Raw genomic sequence first — 26,051 nt, 5'->3', positions numbered from 1 at the left:
ATGAGCCTACTTTTCTGTTCTCTGTATAAGCAAAAGCCTATTCTATTTGGTGGTTGTTAAGTTCAGAATAAAAATTAAAGTTCATTTTTTAAAATCTATGGGTTAGAGGACCTCTAAGATCTCTTCCATCTTTCTATGACTCTAGTGTGTTTTTCTTTGTGTCCGGTGTTTCTGGCCCTCCCTTTTTCTCCTTGTACCTCGGATAACCATATATCTCAAACCTCTCTGCCCCTTCCTGCCTTGCCTCTCTCTTCTACCTTCTCTACAGTCAAGAAAAAAGTTCTCTGTTCTCTTCATCCTTGTTCCCTCTTCCCATTTTCCCCCTTGTCCTTTCTGTTTCTTAACCGCCAAGTCATCTCTCCCCTTCATTCAGTCTCCAGCTTCCTGAAAACCTATCACAGGTCATTTTCACCCAGCCAGAAATAAAAAGAGAGAAGAAGAAATAAGTGTTGGGAGTAATGAATCTGTCCCTAACTGAGGCAGACAAACCACTACTGTTTTTATAAAGCCAATGACATATTAAAAGAACAGGAGCACTTAGTCTGTCTGGTGTTTTAAGCATGTCAGTTTCTCAGAGGGCAGGAACCATCTCATTTACAGTCAGTGATCAATCATGTAGAGGTGGACTTTCCAGTTTATTAATTAATCTGTTTCCTTGCTGCTGCTTTTTGTCTCCCTGGCTGTTGGCTCATTTGCCTCTTCACCAGAGAGACAAACAAGGGAAGGAGGAAGAAAACTCAAAGGGCCCTCAGAGGCCGACTAGGCCAAAACCCTCGTTTTTCAGATGAGAAAACTGAGTTCCAGAGAGGAGAGAGGATTTGCTCAAAGTCACCTGTAAAGTAAGTCACCAGCACCTCTGCCAATGCCTCCTGGCTCCTGGACCAAATACTCTTTTTCTCTGCTTTCCATCTTCAGATCAAAAACCTTTTCCTTTCTAGTTAATTAATAACAACCCCAGTACGGGCAGCTAGGTGGCGCAGTGGATAGAGCACCAGTCCTGGAGTCAGGAGTACCTGGGTTCAAATCTGGCCTCAGACACTTAACACTACTAGCTGTGTGACCCTGGGCAAGTCACTTAATCCCAATTGCATCACTAAAAATAAAAAATAAAAAAAATAACAACCCCAGTTTCAGACAGACAGACAAACAGAGAGGAGATGAAGCTGACTGAAGTGAGTTGTGACTTTTTTGTGTTTTTGTTTGGGGGAATTTCCGACACCTGACTAGATGTTCTAGACACAGTGCCTTGGTGGCTCAATCTTGAGTAATATTTCATTGAAAACACTATTTTTGGGCAATCTTAGTGCAATTTATTTGAACAAGTACTCCATGCCTACAACATGCAAGACACTATGCTGAGGACTCCCTGTCCCTGACGACCTCCTTTTCCTCCCTCACTTTTCTTTGGCATTGTGCTGGATCTGAATCCTAGATCTGCTATTTACCACCCCCAGGGGACTTTGGACAAACCCTTTTATTCCCTGAGCTTTAGTTCCCCCATATGGGGGTCATCTTTTTTTTTTTTCAGGGCAATGAGGGTTAAGTGACTTGCCCAGGGTCACACAGCTAGTAACTGTTGTGTCTGAGGCCAGATTTGAATTCAGGTCCTCCTGAATCCAGGGCCAGTGCTCTATCCACTGAGCCACCTAGCTGCCCTGCCTCCCCGGGTCATCTTCTAATGTCCCTTCTACCTCTAGATTTAAAATCTCTACATTCTTCCCTCTTGTCTTCCTAGAGATCATTCCTTCTTGGCCCTTAGTCTAGACAGCAGGAAAACCAAAAATGACAGTAATGATTGAGGTCAGCCTTATATACCTTAGAGTAGCATGTACCACATAGTGTGACCTTGCACATAGACTGATTATCTGACCTAACATTAAAAAGTGCTCCCCTGAGGGCAGCTAGGTGGTGCAGTGGATAGAGTACTGGCCCTGGAGTCAGGAGTACCTGAGTTCAAATCTGACCTCAGACATTTGACACTTACTAGCTGTGTGACCCTGGGCAAGTCACTTAACCCCAATTGCCTCACCAAAAAAAAAAAAAAAAAGTGCTCCCCTTACATAAAAAACCACCCCCACCAGCTAGCTGGTCACTTAAATTCCTTTTGGAAAAGCCAAAGTCCTTCTTTCCTTAGTTGGAAATTATTTAAAATAAAAATATATCTACAAATTCAAAGTAAGGTATAAATGACATCAGGATGTCATCAGGACCTTTGTCAAAAACAAGAGGGGTAGGAAAGCTGGGTGGCCATAGGTACCCTAGAAAAGGTTGGGACTTGGGAAGGAGAGCAAAGCGCTCCAGGAGGGGAGAAAAGAGGTGCCGGGGAACAGCAAGAACTTAAGAAACATTTCAGAAATACAGGCTCTGGCCACATCCCCAGGCCCTGAAAGTCTATCAGAGTGGGGCTGAGGAGAATCATGAGGAAGGTGGAAGTTTAACTTGGCCTCTGATTCCCACCTCTGTGCCTTTTCCCCTCCTCTTCTGCCAGCCCAGAATGCCCTTCACTAGGAATTCATGTTCATCAGTTCCTTTAAGACAGAGCCCCGGGGGCAACTAGGTGGTGCAGTGGATAGAGCACTGGCCCTGGAGTCAGGAGGAGCTGAGTTCAAATCTGGCCTCAGACACTTAACACTTACTAGCTGTGTGACCCTGGGCAAGTCACTTAACCCCAATTGCTTCGCCCCCCAAAAAAAGAAGAAGAAGACAGAGCCCAACACTTACATCTCCTAAGAAGAGGCATCCCCCCATCCCCTAGCACAGGGCCTTTCCATACAGTGTTTGCAAAAAGAACGAATGGACCTCACATCTGTACCAAGCATCCTTTACTCAGCCTTGTTGTCTTAAACTTGCCAGAAGAAAACCCAGAGGCCATCAAGTCTATCTCCCCTCACTTTACAGACGAGCAAACTGAGTTGGAGGACGCGGACAAGGTCACACAGAGAGTGTCAGGGAAATGATTTGAACTCTCTTTTCTGACTCTAGGGCCAATGTTGTCTCTCCCCTATGAAACTCTTATTCTGTTATAAGGAGATGCATACATACATATAGATAGATAGATATGTATAGATATGTAGACAGATATAGAAATAGATATAGATGTATAGAGAGAGGTATATATGTACACATATACCTCTCTCTATATACACACACATATATACCTACCTACATACACGCACATAGAGAGAGAGGTATATGTGTACATATATACCTCTCTCTATACATCTATATCTATTTCTATATCTGTCTATATTGATATTCTCCCTAGCCAAGTGCAAATGGGAGCCATAAAGAAGGAAAAGAAAGTCAGGAGAATTAAGAGGAACGAAAGTGATATGGGTAAATGTAGATAGGTCAGTGATCATGGATAAACCCAATAGAATTCATGTGGACCCATGGATTTTCAAAAGAAACATCAGCCGATATGCCGTTCTACTTCTTTCTAAGAAAACTATCCAGGGGCAGCTAGGTGGCACAGTGGATAGAGCACCGGCCCTGAAGTCAGGAGAACCTGAGTTCAAATCTGGCCTCAGACACTTAATACTTACTAGCTGTGTGACCTTGAGCAAGTCACTTAACCCCAATTGCCTCACCAAAAAAAAAAAGAAAGAAAGAAAACCATCCATCCCACCTTTTAGAAGATTTTCCCAAAAGAAATATGCCTATAAATAAAGTTTTCCCTTCTTATTTCCCAGATTGAAATAATGCTTTCCTTCTTCCTTGTTTCTTCATTTTAAGCTCTGTGCCTGCATATACACATTTATGCATATACAAAATTTCCCCAGATAATCTATTTGGGGAAATTTCCCTGCATACTGACACACTGATACCAAAATGATGATTCCTCTTTGTCCTAAGTTGTGGTTGGGTTCCCCCCCCTTCCCTAATGACTACAGTGAAGGGCATCAGTATCAAAGGGTTGTTGATTTTTTGCCCTTGGCGTCCATCTGCTTTAATAGTTTATCCCCCAGAGAAGGGTCTAATCTTCTATGATGTCATAATCACCTCCAGAACAGCATAGAAGGGTGCTCTCAGGTGGGGCCATCAGTGAGAACAGATTAAACCAGAAAAGGTCTTTGTTGACCAGAAGAGTCTTCCCCAGAGGCTGTGGTCGCTTTGGGGAGGAGGTGAGCAGAAGTCATGAAGGGGCATGGGGGAGGAAATCCTTCTCTGGGACTAAGAGGAATTCTGTCCCATGGAGCTATTCTGAATGGGGGCCCTCAGATGACACTTCCCTGACACGGTGCTCCACATGGAAATTGATAAGCAAGAAAAGAAAAGAGCATAAATAAGAGAGTCCTTAAATGCACAGAAGAAAAAGAAAACTGCAGAAGGGAAAACATGTAGAGCTGGGGTTTGGTTTTATTTTTTACTCCTTTGTTTAATTCATGTATGTGTGCAGCTAGGTGGCACTAGGTGGCGCCATACTGCATCGAACACTGGACTTGGAGTAAGGAAGACTTCAAATTTTACCTCATACACTCACTAGCTGTGTGACCCTGGGCAAGTCACTTCACTTCTGTTGGCCTGTTTCCTCATCTGCAAAATATGTTTAATAATAGCACCTACCTCTCCAGGTTGTTGGGAGGACCAAATGAGATCATATTTGTAAAGCTCTTAGACCAACACATGGGTAGGTACTATATAAATGTTAGCCATTATCATTATTGTTATGACATATAGAATTCATTTTATATATGTATATGTGTGCATTCACATAAACTAAACATGGCCTATATGTGTGCACATTTACATGTAAGTGTATACTGTACAGACATTTTGAAGTTTCTTATACAAGCCTTTTTCAGTATATTATGAAATGTGCTTACTTAGCACATTCATTCACCTTCCTTGTATAGTGAAATGCCTGTTTGTTGATTGTTATTACATTCACAATAAAAAAGACAATTTAGGGGCAGCTAGGTGGCACAGTGGATAAAGTACTGGCCCTGGATTCAGGAGGACCTGAGTTCAAATCTGGCCTCAGACACTTAACACTTGCTAGCTGTGTGACCCTGGGCAAGTTACTTAACCCCCATTGCCCCACCAAAAAAACAACAAAAAACAAAAAAGACAATTTAAATTAAAACATGAAACACCAAATCCCCACCCTTGAGCTTTTCCCACAAGTTAAGGATAAAAACTTCTCCGAGTCCTAAATCCATGTTAGGGGTGGGGATAGGTAGTATATTTACCCCAGCTAGCTAACTTCCCTTCTGCAGTGATCCCAGAATTCTCCTTTCTTTCCTGGACTAACACAGGCAGCCAAACACCTCCCCTAGAAGTGGCTGGGCACCTAAGGTGAGCTTCAGAGTCCCCAGTGTCCCTCTGATCCAGTCTCATAAAGTTGGGTTAATAATGCAGAGTGAAAGGAAGGGCTGGAGGTTAGGTGGCTCAGGACCCGAAACTAGGGTTGTTCTTGTCTAGTGAAACAAGGGACAATGGTTTAGATACTGGGGCAGTGATGAGAGCAGAGAAACACGGGCCATGATGCAAGGGGAAGGAAGAGACCGACTCCTCATGAAACCTGACATGTTGGTGTGATTCAGCCTGGTATGTCCTGTGAGGGGAGGCTGCCAGCCATCTGGTATTAGAACAGCCGGGCCAGGATCTTGGCATAAAAGCTAAGGGTCTTTTACTCCTATGTCCTATTATCACTGGGTTGTTGTTGTTGTTGTTGCTGTTGGGAGAGGGGGAGGGATGGAGCGCCCAAGGCATGATCAAAGCATCAGTTCTTGTCCATGGGCCAGGAACCCTACTAACCATTCTGCTTGGCTGTCTCATAATCCTCCTTACACACCAGCCGACCGTCTTCCATGAGGTAGAACTCGTCCCCTGTGGCCAGCTGGCGGTTGCAGATGATGCAGGCAAAGCAATGGAGGTGGTAAACGAAGTCTTGGGCCTTCCGTACCACCTGGGTGGGGGGGATGCCCTGCTGACAAGCTGTGCATTTTGTCCCAAAGCGCCTGTGGGAGAACAATAGAGGAGAGTTACAGGAGTAGATGGGGCTATGCCTCCCACACTCACACCCTCAGGAAGGGTCTCCACTAAGGAGAGAAGGGGAAGGAAAGGGTGTCTACTATGTGCCGGCACTGTTTACAACCTTTTTTTACAAGTATCATCTCATTTGGCCTCAAGGGGAAGCAATGCCACTGATCCAGGGCCACCCCATAGCCAACCCCTGGTCCTCTGGCCCAAGCCAAAGAGGCCCAAACAAATCATGTTGACATAAACAAAATAGGAAAATGCCCACTTAATACAGCTGGGTTGTGCCAAATTGATGTGGGCAGTTGAGGACATTTCTAAGTCACTTCCAAGTCCCTTGAATAAAAAATAATCTCTCCTCTGTGCTTTACCATGTGACCTGAGGAAGGCCCAATCTCCCTGGGTTTTAGTTTCCTGATCTGTAAAATAAGATGAGTTCAGGGGTTCTTCATCTAGATCTTGCTGGGTTTTTTTTATCTTGATAACTTTATTTCAATATTATTGGTTTCCTTTGTGATCTATGTATTTTATTTTCTGTATTTAAAAACATTCTTCGGGGGCAACTAGATGGCATAGTGGATAAAGCACTGGCCCTGGATTCAGGAGGACCTGAGTTCAAATCCAGCCTCAGACGCTTGACACTTACTAGCTGTGTGACCCTGGGCAAGTCACCTAACCCTCATTGCCTTGCCAAAAAAAACCACACCAAAAAACATTCTTTGGAACAGGGCTTCTATAGGTTTCCTCAGACGGCCCCAGGGGTGTGCCCCGTACAAAAAGCTAGGAGTCACTGGTCTAAGGCACATTGAAGGTCCCTTCTAGCTCCATCTCTTTGGTCCTGTGGTGCTTTCCAGTCATGCAGAAGGGTCTGTGTAAGAGGGAAATCAGTGCCAACTGGGCCCCCCTCACGGCACCACCAAGAAATGTTTTCACAGTCCCCTCATCTACAAAGCAGAGCTGCGGGCTCCAGAGACACTCTTGCTCCTGCCCCATGGTTGGGGGAACATGGGGCGAGCGAGGGGCCTTGTTCCAAACTGTTCAGGCTCAGCATGAAAGAGAAGGCTGCTCCCTGCTCTTTGGCATCAGGGAGAAGACAGACATAAACCCATCTGGACTGGATGGAACCCCTAGCCAGGCAAGTGACTTGGGGTACCCAGGAGTGGCTAATTGGTCAAGTATAGACCTAGTCAGCACCAGGGGAGAAGTGAACAGTATTGGGTGAGCTTCATCAGCTTCCAGGAGGAGATGGGAGGAGATGGGAGGGGTAGGGGAGGCAGGGGCAGAGTTGAAAACAGCAATCAACCTAATTATTCATGACATTTCACACGACAGAACTTTATCTTCTTCAAGATGAAAGACTTCGCCTAATGGATCTGAGGAAGGTTTGATTTTAATGGTCCTTTTAACTAATACTTAGAGGCAGGATGATTTCCCCTGAAAGGACAGTACATATTTCATCTGCATTAATACCAAATAAATTAATTATGGTCACAGCTATCCTGATGAATCCCAGATTAACTCAGAATGATAGGACTCTTATGCTATAATGATGCCTGCTAAAGGGGCTGAAAGGGGTCTGGCGGCAGGTTATGTCATGTTAATACCTGGAGAGATGGAGTCCAGGGTGTGGGGAGTGCAAGGTACTTGTCAGGATGGGTCTTGGCATCCAGGATCAGACAACCTACTTCCCAGCAGACCCCCAAAGAAGTGGGGGCAGGGTGGGGAGCTGGGGGAAGGTGCATGGCTAGCACTGAAAGAGAGAGAAAATCATCCTTTCTTCTGCCCGTGACTCTTCTGCATTAGCAAGAAAAAGGCCAGACAAGGTATAGTAGATGTGTCATGAAATCGACATTACTAAGATCACTTTTAACTTGGGGAGCTCAAGCTGCCAGGCTCCTAGAATGTCTCCTGGGTTTGGGTTTTGGGGTTTTTCTCTCCTAAGAGGGTTCAAATTTGCCTGGGTATATTTTTAAATGGGCCTTTTAAAAAACTAACATTGGCCTGTAATGATACTTGGATGGTTATTTTATTTTATTTTGATTTTATTTTCTATACTGAATATTCTAGGTTTGTGTCCTTCTGCCTGAGTGGATAGAATAAGTGCTTAAATATGGGGGGGCGGGGGAACCTAGCATTTATATAACACTTTACAAATATCATCTCACTTTATTCTCACAACCACCCTGGGAAGTAGATGTTATTAGGATCCCCATTTTAATAGATGAGGACACTGAGACAAAAAGAGGTTTTGTTCAGTCACACAGTATCTGAGGCTAGTAGATGTCTGAGGTCTCCCTGACTCCAGGCCTACTGTGCCGCCTCAGTGCCTTTTTGATAAGGTGTCTGTGGAAATACATAAGACCAAGACCCAATAGGAGATGTGAATAAAGTTCTCAGAAAAAGAATGTCAAACTACCAACCCTAAGGCACACTCTATACTGATGGTAAGTATAGCAGCTTGCCTTTGGAGCCCAGCTCACCTAATTCCTAAGGAGGCTTCTGAGGGTGTGCCCAGATCTCCTGAGTTGGAGGCATTCTGAGCCTCCTTTGATGGGCCACCTAAGTGGAACAGGCCCTGTCTTTAAAGCTCTGGAAGCCTAGACAGTGGCTCTATTTCTGCCTGGCACTCCTTCCTGCTGTGTCCAGAAGGGGAAGATCGCCATCCACCCACAGGAGGCACCATGAACTGAGCCAATGAAACAAAGCCTTCCTTCCCCTGCTCCCCCTCTCTTTCTCCAAGCTCAGAGAAATGGGCCTGGGCTATGGGTTTCGGTTCTGTTTTGCTTCTCAGATTTGGGCACTGGTATGGCAATCCCAACTGGGGTCTGAGCCATGACCATCTTGGAACCAGGAGGGAAGCCTAATCCAGAGAAATCAAGGTGACTAGGACTCAAGCCCAAGTGTATGGCGAGTTTGACCTTGGTACTGGGACATGGGCTCTAGAAACTGAGCTAAACTTTGAGCCTAGTCTCCTCTCCTCCCCTTCCCAGAAACTGAGGACATAAAAGAGGGGAAAAGGAAGATTATGTCTCCCACAATTTGGAGAGTATGTTTGTTATTATACCTTTTGAAGTAAATATTTCTTTATAAAAGCTAATCTTTATAAAAACTGGGGCACAGGGGGCCATGCCCCATACTTGGGAGGACACTATTGTTAGGGGCCTGAGCCGTTTGCAGACACCCCAAGTCTCTGCTCCCCATCCCCTTAAGTGTGCCAAAGAACATTGTGGGAGAGATATAATCTAACATATCTGGCCTTCTACGAAGTGTGGACCAGGGTAGTCAGTGTCACATGAGAAAAGTGCAGATCAAAACAGCTCTGAGGTTTTACCTTACATGCAACAAGTTGGAAAAGATGACAAGAGACAGTAATAGTTAATGTTGGAAGGATTGTGAAAAGACAGGCACACATACACTGCCGGTATAACTGAATTGGCCTCAGCATTCTGAAAAGCAGTTTGGAATTACATTAAGAAAATGACTAAAAGGTCTATATCCTTTGACCCAGAAATTCCACTTCTAGGCACTTACCCCAAGGAGGTCAAGGATAGAAAGAAAGGTCATGTATTACACCAAATGTATTCACAGGAGCACTTTCTGTAGTAACAGAACTAGAAACACATAGATGCTCACTGGGCTAAACAAATTGTGATCCATGAATGTAAAAAAAAAATCACTGAACAGTAAGAAATCATGAGTTCAAAGTATACAGACAAGCATGGGAAGTCATATGAACTGATGCAGAGAGAAGTCAAGAGGACCAAGAAAGCAATATATATAGGCAATGACTCCAACTATGTCAACGGAAAGGGCAACAAAAAGCAACAAAGTAAAAGAAATGAAACTGCAATTCTGTCTAGTTATGACTAGTCTTGCCCCTAGGGAAGGGATTAGAAAAAGCACCCTCCTTGGCTTGCAAAAGCAGAAGTGGGGGAATATGAATGTGAAACAGTGCACAGCCCGCCAGGCCCTGCTCAGCTTCTTTTTGTTTTCCTTCTTTTTCATTCTTTGTTTCCCAGGAAGTCTTTCTGATCAGGGAAGGGGTCTATTTGGAGATGAAGGTGATGTCAAAACAAAGTGGATCAAGAAAAATCCGGATATTAAAAAAGATGGCTGTGGAACTATGTATATCTCTAGAAAAGCAGAATCCACGGATTTGTAAGAAACCAGAATTCTCTAGAACAGAAACTAGAATTTTCTAGATCTATAAGAAACTAGAATTCTCTGGAACAGATAAAAGCTAGCTGCTAGTCATTATGTTTCTGATAAGTAGATAATTTTGGAGAGTGGCTGTCCTACGGAGACAGGTGTTGGACAGAGTACATCTAACTGATAAAAGAAGAAAAACAGGGTGAGCTCTAACGGTAAATGTGTGTGCAGGAGAGAAAGAAGGACCAGAACAGAAAGGTATGATGTGGGCCTCTTTTTATACATGTACATTTAAGTAGTTTTAAAAAATACAGATCAAGAAAAATAATCACTGAAAGACAAAAAATTATTTCACCTAATTATTTCACATACATGCACATCCACAGAAACAACCCCCCCCCACACACTAATCTTATATGTTTCCAAACTTGGGTCCACATGAAAATAATCCCTTTTAAGTCACTACTGTACAATACTGGCAAAACAAAAGACAAGGGAAGGAAGAACAGAGAGGAAGAGGAAGGAAGATATCCTCTTGAGCAGAGAAATGGCCCCTTTTGCTGCCTTTGCTGATGACCACAAAAGGGCTAGAGCCATTGAATTATCTCCCTTACTCATGAAAAAAAAGAAGACACTGAATTCCAGTCGCAGGAAGTCCAACTGCCCTGTAAGCACAGGAGACATGAAAGATAATGGGGGGGCATAAATTTAATCCCCATCCCGACAGTGATTCATGCATAAGGGTGGCAAGTGCACAAGAAAAATGAAAAATAAATGGACTTCCCCACCAGCATTTTTAAGTGATTGAAACAATTTTCCTGATTGTGGGATGTGGACCTTTGGTTGATAAGTGAAAGTCTTTCCATATTACCTTTCTTCCGGATAACCCAGGGCACCCAGCTCTAAGCTGGGGCCCAGCTGCTGTTGAAAGCTCATCCCAAGGGCATCTGTACACTGAGCTCAGCTCCCCAGTTTTAGAGTATATCCCTCCCTTGAGTCGAAGCTAGGGGATTGATGCTGTTCTGGCCTTTGTGTGATCATACTATTAGTAATAATAATTAATAATACTAACTGACGTGTGTATAGTGCTTTAAGGATTATGGAGCATTGAGAAGATGATGCTAACGACACACTCATCAGAAGACATGCATTGTGAGTTGTTTTTCCAGTAATGGTAAGAGGTTGGCACTGAAGATCAAGGTTCTTGAAACAACTCGATCAGATAAACTGAGGCCAAAGGGATGAAATTACTTGCTTAGTGACATGGCTTTTTTAAAAAAGTGTCCTAGTCACAGGTGCACTGTGAGCCACTGGGTTAGGACAATGCTAACTACCTTGTGTCTATTTTGTATGTACATGTTGTCTCCCCCTCTCCCCCAGAAGGTAAGCTCATTGAGGGCAGGCACTATTTTGATTTTTGTATTTGTATCCACAGCACCTAGCACACTGCCTAGCACCAAGCACGCATTTGATAAATGTGTGCTGGTCAACTGATTGATTGACCTAAATGGGAATAGAAGCCATGGCTTTATCTGTGCTGGCACTGCCCCCTAACCAAGTCCCAAAGTCCTCCGTTTAGAGGGACCAATCAAAGCCAAAAAATCCCAAAATGCCCTTGGTTACAGGAACATTTCTTCCCATTAAGGTACTTCTCAAAACTCCACACCCATGCATGTATACGCATTTCACCAATAAGGGGTGGGGGTGGGGGGACAGCTCAATTTTATGAAACTCTTTAAAGTGTTACTAAGCACTGTGCATGTGGTATCTCATTTGTCCCTTACAACAACCCTATAACCTATGGGTTAGACATGACTAAGATCCCCATCCTAGTAAATGTTGTGGGCACTGTGTCAGTTGGTTTTATGTGACCATTCTTTCTCTTAACTAATTTTTTTATTTTTTACAAGGGAAGGTTGGGGGGAGGGGGAGACCTGTGATAGAGTATATTAAGAAATAACTATGATATAAAACAAAAGGAATCAATACATTTTTTTTTTAGTGAGGCAATTGGGGTTAAGTGACTTGCCCAGGGTCACACAGCTAGTAATTGTTAAGTGTCTGAGGCCAGACTTGAACTCAGGTACTCCTGACTCCAGGGCCAGTGCTCTATCCCCACTGCGCCATCTAGCTGCCCCTCAATACATTTTTAAAAATAAAAGACGTACTAAAATAAGGTCAAAATGGGTACATGATTTAGACATAAAAGGTGATCCCATAGGTAAATTAGGAAAGGAATAGTTTACCTCTCAGATAAGGGGTGGGGGTGGGGGGACAGCTCAATTTTATGAAACTCTTTAAAGTGTTACTAAGCACTGTGCATGTGGTATCTCATTTGTCCCTTACAACAACCCTATAACCTATGGGTTAGACATGACTAAGATCCCCATCCTAGGACTTATGATGGAAAATGCTCTCCAAATCCAGAAAAAAAAGAACTGTTGAATCTGGATACAGATCGAACCATACTATTTCTATTGTTTTTATTGTTTTTCTTTTATTGGATTTTTTTCCTTTTTGCTCTGATTCGTCTCTTATTACATGACTAATGCAGAAATATGTTTAATGTGATTCTACATATATAACCTATATCAGATTACCTGCTGTCTTGGGGAGCAGGGAGGGGAAGAAGGGAGGAAAATTTGAAACAAGAAATCTTATAAAAACAAATGGTGAAAACTATCTCTATGTGTAACTGGAAAATAATAGAATATTTATATGGAAAAAAAAGCTACAAATAAAAATATATTTTAAAAATAAATGTTACTCTGAGGTACCAAAAAAAAATAAAAGACATCCTTACCAAAAAATAAGCTCTGTTTGGAAGTCAGAATGACTGGCTGAAATGAGGTCCTGGGATGAGCCTTGATGGGCATTTTCTTCCATCCTTAACACACTTTAGCATAGAATAACCTATCTTGGAAGTCAAAGTCCCTGGCAACCCCTACCCTCCATATTGTTTCTCATCAGTGGGGAGTATGCAGCCCCCAGGTCTGTGCTATTTATCTTGGATTCTATGGGGAGGCCATCATAGGGTTCTGTGGCCTCCCCATAGAACCCCATGATATTCACTTACAAACTTCTTGAAATAACATCTAACTGGGGCAGCTAGGTGGCACAGTGGATAAAGCACGGGCCCTGGAGTCAGGGGAACCTGAGTTCAAATCTGGCCTCAAACACTTAACACTTACTAGCTGTGTGACCCTAGGCAAGTCACTTAACCCCAATTGCTTCACAAAAAAAAAAAAAGAAAAGAAAAGAAATAACATCTAACATCCTTTCATCTGTTCATTCATCCATTTATTCAACATGTGCAGTACACTGTTCTAGACAAAATGGAAGATAAAAAAAAACAATTAAGACAGTTGCTGTCAATGGTACAGAAGAGTTCCAGGGAACTCATGATAGAAGAGGATCTCCAAATCCAAGAAAAAAAAAAAAGAACTGTGGAGTATAGATGCTGAATGAACCATACTATTTCTTTTGTTTTGGGTGCTGTTGTTTGTTTTTTTTTCTATTTTGAGGTTTTGCATCACTGCTCTGATTTTTTCTCTTGTAACAGGATTAATGCAGATATAGGATTAATGTTATTATGTGTATATATATATATATGTATATGTATAGAGATATATAGATATAACCTATATCAGATTGCCTGCTGTCTGGGGAGGGGGAGAGGGAGGGGAGGGAGGGAGAAAAATCTGAAATTGTAAAGCTTGTATAGACAAAAGTTGAGAACTATCTTTACATGTAATGGAAAAAATAAAATACCTTATACATTAAAAAAAAAAAGACAGTTGCTGTCCTTGTGGAGCTTACAGTCTACTAAGGTAGGGGACACAGGACACATATAACTATGGCTTCTCACCACATTCCATTCACAAGGAACTCAAGGGCAGTCATGACTCCTGCATGTGTGAAGGGCTTCTGGGAGAAGCAGTAAATAGGATAGATTCCAGTGGTCTCTCCTGGTTCTCCTTCCTCCTACCTGTCTGACCACTTCTCAGTCACTTTTGTTGGTTCATCTATCACATTCACTAGTTAGGTGTGTACCCCAAGGGCTCTGGACCCCTTTTTCTTCTCTATTTTTCTTCTCTCAATTACCTCACCAGCTCTTGTGGCTTTAATTATCACCTCTATGCAGAAAGCCAGTCTCTTCCCTGAGCTTGGGTCCCACATTACCAACTGCCTGTTGAACATTTCAAATTAGAAGTCCCCTTTCTCAATCCATCTTCCACTCAGCAGGCAAATGGGGCAGCACAAGTCTGACCCCGTCACCACCACCCCATTCCCACCCCCACCACTCAGTAAACTACAGTGTCTCCCTATCACCCCCAAGATCAAATATAAAATCTCCTGTTTGGCATTCAAAGCACTTCATAACCTGCCGTCCCCCTACCTTCTTCCTCTCCTTATATCTTATACCCTCTGCCTACCAATCAGTCATCCAGTGACACCAGCCTCCTAACTGTTCCTCCAACAAGACACTTCATCTTCCCATCCCAGATATTTTCACGTGTGTCTCTCCTGCCTCCTGACCTCTCTGGCTTCTTTCAGTTCCCAGCTAAAATCTCACTTTCTACAGGAAGTTTCACCATCTGCTGACAATCTCTGATTTACCCTTTACATGCATTGTGCAGAGTGTTCACGTTCCCCCATTAGATGATGAGCAGACACTGTCTTTTGCCTTTTTTTATAGTCCTAGTACTTTGCACAGGGCCTGGCATACACTAAGTACTTACATGTTTATTAACTGACTGACCAGAGGCATCTGAAACTCAACACATAAAAAGCATAATTCATTCTCTCCCTCCCCCACAAAATGCACCTTTCTTCTGAATTCCCCTATTTCTGACAAGAGCAAAACAATCCTTCCAGCGTCCCAACTTCACAACCTCTGTCCCATTCCTCAATTCCTCGTTGTCCTTCATTCCATAAAGTCAGTTGGTTGTTAAATCTTATTGTTGTTATGTCCACAATCTCTCTTTCTACTTATACAGCCACCACATTATTTCAGGCCTTCATCACTTCTCACTTCAGTTCTTGCAGTAGCTTCCTGATTGTGCCCCTTGTCTCAAGTCTCTCTCCCCTTCTCTAATCTCTCCTCTACACAAGAGAGAAAGTGACTTTTCTTTGTCTTTTTTCTTTTTTTGTGGGGCAATGAGGGTTAAGTGACTTGCCCAGGGTCACACAGCTAGTAAGGCCAAGTGTCTGAGGCCAGATTTGAACTCAGGTCCTCCTGAATCTAGGACCGGTACTTTCAAAGTGATTTTTCTTAAAAGCAGATGGAGAGGGGCAGCTAGGTGGCACAGTGGATAGAGCACTGGCCCTGGAGTCAGGAGTACCTGAGTTCAAATCCGGCCTCAGACACTTAATACTTACTAGCTGTGTGACCCTGGGCAAGTCACTTAATCCCAATTGCCTCACTAAAAAAAAAAAAAGCAGATGGAGGGCAGCTAGGTGGTCCAGCAGCCCTGGAGTCAGGAGGGCCTGAGTTCAAATCCGGCCTCAGACACTTGACACTCACTAGCTGTGTGACCCTGGGCAAGTCATTTAACCCCAATTGCCTCACCGCAACCCCCCCCCAAAAAAAGCAGATTGGATCATGGTCACTCCCCTCCTCAGTAAATTCCAGTGGCTCCCTATTGCCTGTAGGGCCAAATGTAGACTTCTTTGGCATTTAAAGTCCTTCACAAATTGGCCTCAAACTACCTTTATGGCTTCATGTGCTCTCTAGTCTAGTCAGGTTGGCCTTCTTGTTCTTCACCCATGACATTCCATCTTGTCTTTAGGCCTTTGCTTTGTTTGTCCACCTTCTCTCTCTTCAGTCCCTCCCCTTACAAGCACCACCTTCTACAGAGAAAGCCTCTCCTGTTCCTCCTATTACTAGGACATAAAACTATCTGGCACTTATTTGGTTTCAATTCTGCATATTTGCACATGTATATATTGTCTTCCCAAAGAGAATGTGAATTCCTTGAGGGCAAGTTCTGTCGAATCATTGTCTTTGTATCCCCCAGAGCCTAGCTTAGAGTAGGAACTTAATAAATGCTTGCTGCTGATTGATTGATTGGTAGATTAGGTGTGGCTATCTTCTCTTATTGAAGGACCGTTGAGATCTATCTCCAAACTCCCTCTCTAGCCTTAGACACAAACTCTTTCAATAGTCCTCCTGAATGATCTCTACCTCCTCTGAACTAACAAAAACCAGACTACTCCTTGTTCATTGGATAGGCCCCACAATTTCCTGTCTCCGTGCTTTTTTGTTCATGTTCTTCCTTCCATGTGAAATTGCCTTCACCGCTGGCTTCACTTATTCAATTCTTACAGGTGTTCAAGATCCAGTTCAAATACCACCTCTTCCCTGAAACCTCCCCTGATCCATATTCCCCCAGTGAGAAATGATCTCTCTCACCTCTGAACTGATGTGGTGCTTTGTACTTCTTTTGTCAGATCATACCTTGTATTGTATTTTTTGTCTGCACCTTAGGTCCTCTAAAGTACTATAAGCTGCGTGAAGAGAAGACGGGGACTATATCATTCTTTGTATTCCCACAGGAATAGAACAGCATAGTGCCTTATACATAGTAGGCTTTAATAAATGTTACCTAAATGAATGAATGAATGGATAAATATAGGCCACGGGGGAGCAAGACTGTGTATTCTTTCCATCCCAATCTATCCTGTCCAGTTTTATTTCTTTGCTTTAATAAACAAACAAGGTTTAGGATCACTGGGAGTTGGAATGGGAAGAATGGCTGGGGAAGACCTTCAGGAGAGAATCTGGATTTAGTAAAGGGTCCCTTGTCAGCTGAGAGAAAGAACTGGACTCTCTTCTTGAACTATGGGACTAATGCCAAGAGTTTGAGGGGATCCCACCATTGAGGGAAGACATTCAATGGCCTACGACCCTCCTGGCCCAATGGGAATACGGTTCTGACTAGGGCCCTGGCCTTTAGGCTTTCCTGTTTGTCAGCATCACCTCGCTCTGGCCACTGCTCTCCCATCCTTTGGAAACAAAATACTGCTTAACTTAATTTTATGTTTTAATTGCTTGGTGGTGATTTACTGCAAGCTATATATTTTTTCTCAGCTGACACTTCCCTCCATGTATTTCTTTTATCTATCACCACACTTGACAGATAAGTTGCTGATATTTACTGTTACTGTATGTACCAATACTTCCTCCATATATCATCTCCGGCTCAAAAGCAGTTTAATGAGTTAAGTTTGTCCACCGTAACGTCAGAGCAGTGTAAACCATTCTCTGACAAAAGTCAGCCTTCAAGAAAGAGCCATTTCCTGGCGCAGGACACAGGCTGAGAGCAAACACTTGTACCCCAGGGCTCAAAAGAATGTGTGGCGGGCTAACTCCACCGCTGTCATAGGATTCAGAACAAGAAGGAACCTTGAAGATCATCCTGTCCAGCACCTTCATTTTACATTTTTTCCTAGCCCTATCAGGGAAAAGAACATAAAAAAGCCCAAGTTTGTCCTTGGTGCTCTCCAACCTCCCCCTCCCTTTCCCTTCTTCTCACTCTTCCATCTTTACCCTCATTTGACTTGGATGTAGAAGACGTACGCTCAAGACCCAGCAATGATCATTTACCAGCAGTATCATCTTGAGTGAGTCACCACTTCTCTGAACCTCAGTTTCTTCATCTGTAAAATGGGAACAATAATGCTGCGCTACCAACCTCTCGTGGTTGTTGAGAGGCCCAAATGAGCAGTGATGCATGATATAAATGCAAGTTGCTGTGATTGACCCCCAGTGAGCTGACTCTGAATGTGAACTTCTGTGGATATTCATGGAACCTGGGATAAGCTGCCGATTCTGGAAGTGGCTGAGGTGCAATTGTAGGGGACATTCTCCCCTGCCTGGAGATGAAAACCAGCCTTCCCTCCCTTCCCTTCTCCCCTTTTTCATTCAGTCCTTCCGTCTTTCTTTCTTCCCCTCCTCCTTCTTTTCCTTTTCCTTCTTTCCTTTCTCCTCCCTCCCTGGCTTCCTCTAATAAACATTCATTAAGCAGCTACCACTGCAATAGGTGCTACAGAGAACACCACAATAAATGACATGACTCCTTCCCTTAATCTAGCAGGGAAGATAAGACACATGACACAACTAGCTAGAACACCAGTTAGGATGGGCTCAGTGCCCAGGAGAGGTACAAAGTACTCTGCATGTGGAACAATGATCCTTTGGGCTTCGAGGGGTGGGGGTGGGGCATGAGAATGAGGAAAATGAATGAGGAAAAGCTTCATGGAGGTGGTAGCATCCGACCTGGTCCTTGAACCATCTGTAGGACTCTGACAAGGGGAAATGGGAGAGTGGGGGAAGGGCATAAACAAAGTTACAGAGGCAGTAAATTGCAGCAGTGTATTAAGAGAACCAGTAATATTTCAGTTTGACCAGGATATGCCTGAAGGGGAGGAATATGAGATAAGCCTGAAGACACGGGTTATGATTAAATCATGCAGGGCCTTGAATGCCAGATCAAGCAGGTTAGGCTTTATTTAGGAGGGGATGGGGAGTTTCTGAACATTTTGCAGTAGCATGACATAGTCAGAGTTAGGTTTGTGGAAAGATTAATCTTGTGGCCATGTGTGAGATAAATTACAGAAGAAAGCGCTTGGAGGTGGGAAACCAGTGAGGAGATAATTACAAACAAACATGGAGAGGTGACCAGTGGGCCAAATGGAGATCGTGGCTATTGAAATGGAAGGAAAAATAATCATTTATTAAGCACTACTATGTGCTAGGGGCTGGGCTAAATGCTTTACATATATTATCTCGTTTGATCCTCACAACCAGAAGTAGTGTTATTATTATCCCCATTTGACAGTCAAGGAAACTGAGGCAGGTAGAAATTAAATTACTTTCCCAGGGTCATACAGCTAGGAAGTGTGTAGGGCTGAATTTGGACTTAGATCTTCCTGACTCCAGGAACAGTGTCACCCAGCTGCTCTAAGCATCATGGAATGGCATGGCATGGCATGGAATGGAAAAGAAGATGGGTCCAAGAGATGTTAGGTTAGTAAAATGTACTTTTCATTGGAGGTGGGAGGTGGGGGAGAGAAAGAGTTAAAGATAATCCCTAAGTTTCCTATCATTAACTGAAACAGATGAAGGTCTTCATTGCTTTGTTCTCTTTAAATCAACAGGATCTTTGTGCACCTCTTATTCCTAGACCCGTGAAACCTAAACCATCCCTGGTACAACCATGTCTGTTTATTTAGTTCATCAACAGCTCTCAGACAGGAGGGCTTTCCTCCTAGTCACACCTTGTTCCAACCTGTTTGTCCCAGTTTTCCATTGTTGATGTTCAGTCATTTCAGTCATGTCTGACTCTTCATGATCCCATTTGGGGTTTTCTCAACAAAGATACTGGAGTGGTTTGCCATTTCCTTCTCCAGCTCATTTTACAAATGAGGAAACTGAGGCAAAAAGGTTGCCCAGGAACTTGGCCAGGGTAACACAGACAGCAAGCATCTGAGGCCAGATTTGAACTCAGATCTTCCTGACTCCAGACCTGGCACTCTATCCACAGCACTGCCTAGCTACCCCATTAACCACTTTTAAATCACATACACCCAAAGCCAGAAACACCAATGAGATTAGCATCATACATACAACAGAAAATCTCCATCCAGAGCCACTGGTCCCAAGAGACTTTAGCCAATATGGAGAGCAGCAGTAACATCAATACTCTCAGGTACTTAAAGAGAGAATGATTTACAAATGCACTAATTGTATTTAACTTTCTTAAGTTTAACTTTCTATTCCCACGTGTAACTACACAAGTAATCGCTTCTGCCTTGTTTATGGGCTTTAGTAAATGAAAATGTATTTGCATTCCACACGAGGGACATAACATTACAAGTCTTGCATCATTATAAGCTGAGTTTCTTATTCTTGCCTTTCTTGCCTACATTTTCTAACTGTGCGGTGAGGGGCACGGACGTACATTCATACAGCCTTGAAGATTCTAAAACTACTCAAATCAGTAGCTCCCAACCTGGGAGCCTAGGAATACCAGGAGTTTTTCCAGAGCATTTCCAGTCCATGAGCAAATAAGTAAATAAGCAAACATAGTTTCTATAGATTGAATTAATAATAAATCACAGTACATGTGTTCTCATCTTTTCAAAGGATGACAGATAAGAGGATCTGAGGACTAGGTGACTTAGAAGATACCAATAGTAAAACCCTCTCTTTTTACAGATGGGGAAACTGAGGTACAGGAAGGTTAAGTCACAATTTAGGGCAGGAAGGTACCTTAAAAACCATCAAATCTGACCCCTCATTTTAAGGGAAATGAAGGAAGCCAGAGAGGTTAAGGGATTTGTCCAAGCTCATATAACTAGCAACTGTCTGAGGCAAAATGTCTTACTTTAGGTCTTCCTGACTCCAAGTCTGATAACTGTATCCATCACCTAGCTGGCTCTAAGTCACTAGGGTGGTTTCAGAGGTGGCATTTGAATCCAAGGCCTCTGACTCCAGAGCCAATACCCATTCCATTGTGTAGATGCTATTGTGATAAGTAAGAGATGAATTCATCTGAAGGTGTTCCTGAGGGGCAGCTAAATGGCGCAGTGGATAAAGCACTGGTCCTGGATTCAGGAGGACCTAAATTCAAACCTGACCTCCGACACTTGACACTTACTAGCTGTGTGACCCTGGGCAAGTCACTTAACCCTCACTGCTCCACAAAAAAAAAAGAAAAGAAAAAAGAATGAAGGTGTTACTGAATTCAGATGGGGAGCCATGGACAGCTTGGATCCTGTGGGGTATCGGAATACTCAACCAATGGATCCTAATAGTATGTGAGGGTCCATAAGACGTCTTGACATTAAAAAGGGATCTGGGGGCAGCTAGGTGGTGCAGTGGATAGAGCACCGGCCCTGGAGTCAGGAGTACTTGAGTTCAAATCCGGCCTCAGACACTTAACACTTACTAGCTGTGTGACCCTGGGCAAGTCACTTAAACCCAATTGCCTCACTCAAAAAAAAAAAAAAGGGATCTGAAAATATACATGATGATGGAAATAAAAAGAACACTAAAGCAATGTCAAACTTTGAGTAACTATAACCCATATTCCTCATTGCTGAAACTAGATAATGAGAGGCAAGGTACCATGGAAGCAGAATGTTTGTGGACATTGTCAAATGAGGTCTCAACTTGTTGTTGTTGTTGTTATAAAGGGGGATTCAATGCTAAAGTGGAGAGAGGGTGGGGAGATTTTTGTGCCAAATCCAGGAATGACTATAATACAAAACCAAAATACATCAATAAAATTTATTTTGAAAAAATGGGGGAAAGGGTAGTCCCCATACTTAAAATGGTTGCAGACCACTGATTTGGACCATCTCTGTTGGAGGGGGTGAAATTGGTTTTCATTTTTTCTTAATATGGAGATTAGAATAAACTACCAAGAAGTCATGGGTGCTGCTAGGTGGCACCATAGTGCACAGAGCACTGGGCTTGGAATCAGGAAGACTCATCTTCCTGAGTTCAAATCCAGCCTCAGACACTTACTAGCTCTGTGACCTTGGGCAAGTCACTCAACCCTTTTTGTCTCAATTTCCTCATCTATAAAAGGAGCTAGAGAAGGAAATGGCAAACCACTCCAGTATCTCTGCTAAGAAAACCCCAAATGGGGTTAGGATTAGGGTTAGAGTTGGATACAACTGAAACGACCAAACACCAACAAAAACTACATTCCAGACACTGTGCTAAGCTCTTTACGGACATTATCTCATATGATCCACCCAACAGCCTTGGGAGGCAGTTGCTGTTACTGTCCCCATTTTACAGATGAGGAACCTTGCAGAAAGAGGTTAAATGACTTGCCGAGAGCCACACAACTAGAAAGTACCTGGAACTGTATTTGAACTCAGGTCTGCTTGACTCTAGACCCATCACTGTATTCACTGTGCCACCTTGGGCAAGTTGCTTAGCCTTTTTGGAGACTCAGTTTCTGCATCTGTAAGATGAAGAGGTTGTAAGAGATGACCTGGCAGGTTCCTTCCTGCTCTATATCTATAAACTGATGAATAAATGACTCTAAAGTGTACCTAGCCATCATTTGACAGTGTCTGTGGTAACTAAAAGCTGTCCTTTATTATACAGCTCGCCACCAGGTGAAGAATAGCTTACCACCTCCTGCCCCAGTCTCTCTTCCCTTGGAGGTGAGAACAGAGAACAAAACAGCTGTGGTATACCTTTCCAAAGAGTAGGCTCAGCTTCAGTTAATACATTTCTCTGGACTTTTTACACTGAACCAACACCCTTCTCACCTTAAAGATGCCTCTTCCCCCCTGAGTTCTTGCCTGGAATTTAATTCCATGAAGAAGCCTGGGTCATCCATGATCATTTCTCTCAAGCCTCCACTCCCAACTCAGGCCCTTTCCAGATTTGCCCCTTCCCAGGTACCCCCCTCCCTTTAATGGATTGTCCTCCCCATTAGAATGTAAGCTCTGTCGAGGGTAGGAGCTACCTTTATTGCGTATTTTGCACTTCCCATGCTTAGCACAGTATAGCACATAATAAATGCTTAATAAATAATGTCTCTCCATCTCTCTGTCTCTGTCTCCCTCTCTCGGTGACAGAATGGGGAGCTGCCAGGGTACAGTGTGGTCAATTATCCTTCCCCAAAACATCACCATGCTGTTGAGGTCCTGACAGCTAAGTTAAATGGAAGTCTGAAGGCATCATTTGCATTTGTAGCAAGCCCCATGTTCCCCTAGAGCAGTTTTGCAGGGGGCATTTGAAATGATATGAAACTAAGAACCAGAAAACCTAAGCTATAATTTTACTTTGCCACTAAGTGGCTTATTTGTACATAGTTATTTTCACATTGTGTCCTTCATTAGATTGTGAGCTTCAGGAGGGCAGGGAATATTTTTGCCTTTCTTTGTATCCCACAATGCTTGGCACATCGTAGGACTTAATAAATCGTTGCTGATTTGAAAAAGAAAAAAAAAGTAGCTATGTGACCTGAGGCAGATTTCTTTTCCTCTCTGAGTGTCAGTTTTCCCACCAACTCTATCATTCAGTGATAGGACTGTTGCTGGTGGCATCTATGTCTATCTCTTAATCACCTAATATGGTTCTATAATGCTGACTTGGAAACACTAGCCTGAATTGGGTTTCACCAAATCATTTCCCACTTCCAAGAGGCACATGTAACTCATTTAGAAACTCCTTCCCATTCATGCCAATGCCGTCATTATCTTCTCAGGCTCCCCCTCTTCTATTTTTACCTTTTTTTCCTTCTCTTCCTCCATCTCTTTTCCTCCTTGTCTCTCCCCTCTTTTATTCCCACTTAAAAGGCAGCTGGGGAAGATAGAAAAGGATGCTGGCTTTGGTGCCAAATGACCTGGGTTCAAATTCTGACTTTGTCATTTACTGCTTGTACAACCTTAGACAAATCACTTAACCTCTCTGACATCAATTTCTTTATCTATAAAATGAGGTTAGACTAGATTATCTCTGAGGTCCCTTTTGGCTCATTGTACTAGGCACATACTGTAACAATAAAGCACCTCTTCACAGTGTGATCAAGTGATCATCAGAGAAGACAGACTCTTCATGGTTACCGTGAGCCAGAACAAGGACTGGTTGCAGAAAGCACCAGCCTAAAAAACCTGGAAGCCAGCGATTCCTGTCTTCTCTGTCACTAATGTACTGGGTAGCCTAAGGCAAGTGCCCCGTTTGTGCCTCTGTTCCCTTCTCCTTGGAATGAGCGTTATGTAGCCTTGTAGACAGATGTAACCAGTGCCCACTGCAAGCCAACCAGGGTCACAATGATAAAGCAAAAAAGGGTCCACCTCTTGCAGGATCCTTATGGATTCTTGTGGGAGAGATCCTCTAGTCTAGAGTCCTATTTCCCTCCCTGCTCTTCTCATCTTGCCAAACTTGTGGTACAGCTTCCTTTCCTCTTATGCTTTGGTTGCCAAAGTGATTTCCAGATTGATGAAACTATGGTTGCCATCAGCCGGTGCCAAAGGCTCATCAGCCAGCAGTGTAAGCACCCCAGGGGCCAAGGCAATGTAAGTGGTCAGCACCATCACAGAATTAATGAAGCAAATATCACTCAGGTTACTTTGGGAAAGTGAGTATGAAGCATTACCTTTAAAATGGATCTGATGAAGAATGAAATGAGCAGAACCAAGAGAACAATTTATATGGTGACAACACTGTAAAACAACTTTGAAAGCTATAAGAATTATGATCTATAGGATGACCATTCATGACTCTAAAAGACCAATGATGAAACATGCTAAACATGACAGAGAGGTGATATATTTAGGATGAAGAATGAGGTACACACATATATGTGTGTGACATAATATATGTGTGTACACACATCCATATATATGTGTGTGAGTACACAGTATATATATTTATATGTATATTTGTATTCACTCATTGAGGGAATTTGTTTTGCTTGACTATGCATATTTGTTACAAGAAATTTTTATTTTCCTTTTTCCCAATGGGAAAGGAAAGAGAGAAAATAGACTTCTGTAAATTTTTTATAAATAGAGTTGAGGAGTGCTACAAGTTGTGAAATGTTATGTGCAATTTCAGATGAGGGCACTGTCTTATGAGTTTTATTCAAGTGTTTTGCTTTAACATAAGACACCTCACAAAGTGGGAGTTATCTGTAAATATTTATAATGTCAAAACAAAATACGTCAGTTAAACTTTTTAAAAATCATCATTTCTGTCCAGTTGTCAACCTTGATAAACTAGGTGGCACAGTGGATAGAGCACTGGGCCTAGAGTCCAGAAAACAACTCATCTTCCTGAGTTCAAATCTGACTCAGGTTATTTACTACCTGGGTAATCCTAGGCAAGTCACTTAACCTCTGTCTACCTCAGTTTCCTCATCTATAAAAATGGAGATAATAATAGCATCTACCTCCCAGGATTTTTGTGAGGATCAAATACAATAATGTTGGTAAAGTGCTTAGCACATAGTAGGAACTATATAAATGCTATTTAATATCACATTTATATAAGTATTATTATTATTATAACTATAGATACCTGCTGGTGAACAGACAAGAGAGAAACTCTACCACAAGACAACAGAGATAAATAATAAGGGTGTTAGTAGAGTAAAAGGAACCTATGTCCTAGGGGAACAAAATCCAGTGTTATTAATTATTTTATTAATGTTAGTCATTCATTAATTAAATGCCTTTATTAAAATAAAAGAGAAAAGGCAAGTATTTTTATTGTTATTTTTATCACAGATCTCACTGGCACTCTGGTGAAGCCTTAGACCCCTTTTCAGAATAATGGTTTGTTGCCTATATTCTCAATTGGAAAACAAAACAGGTACCAATGAAAGATTAGTAAAAATAAAGATATCCTTTTTCCCATCCAAGTTCACAGACCCACTAAAATCCATCCACAGACACCTGGAATCCTGTTAAGAACCCCTGCTCTTAGGGATCGAGTAAGGGTGTAAACAACCCTTCCATTGACCCCTTCCCTCCAAAAGCTGTCTTTGCTCTCACAAAAGCTGATGGCCTGCACTCGTTTCATAGATGAGGAAACCCCTGAGTTATTGAAGCAATTGATTTGGCCAAAGTTTTCCAGTGAAGGAATGTTTCTTCCCTCAGAGGAAGATGAGGGGAGAACCACTGATCATAGCCAGAGAGGCTGTTCCTTGGCCTAACTTGAATACAGAGCATGATGGAACAATAGTAACACAATGTACTGGGTTCTGAGGGAACCAATTATCCCAGATCTGGGAGCCCTGGTAAGCACAAAGACTGCTCAGGATCTCCTGCGCTCCCAAGGACACTGCTTACCTGCCCTTTGCTGATGGCTCTGTTGGCCACTTTAAGATTGACTGACTGGAGGAGGAAAGATGGAAAGTGGTAGAAGCCTGGCATAGTTCCCA

The 26,051-nt window shown here is 42.8% G+C and overlaps 1 protein-coding gene across 1 annotated transcript in view; it reads right to left on the bottom strand.

Moving 5' to 3' along the window:
• LHX4 (LIM homeobox 4) overlaps positions 1–26,051 on the bottom strand; it is a 67,704-nt gene that overhangs the window by 9,820 nt on the left and 31,833 nt on the right. The window contains exon 3 of the mRNA XM_043962575.1: positions 5,761–5,963. Within this exon, the coding sequence (XP_043818510.1) occupies positions 5,761–5,963 (203 nt within the window). The remainder of the gene's footprint in view (positions 1–5,760; positions 5,964–26,051) is intronic.

The sequence above is a fragment of the Dromiciops gliroides genome, chromosome 4 (genome assembly GCF_019393635.1).
Source record: "Dromiciops gliroides isolate mDroGli1 chromosome 4, mDroGli1.pri, whole genome shotgun sequence".
Lineage (NCBI taxonomy): Eukaryota > Metazoa > Chordata > Mammalia > Microbiotheria > Microbiotheriidae > Dromiciops > Dromiciops gliroides.
This window is presented reverse-complemented; position numbering and strand designations above follow the sequence as displayed.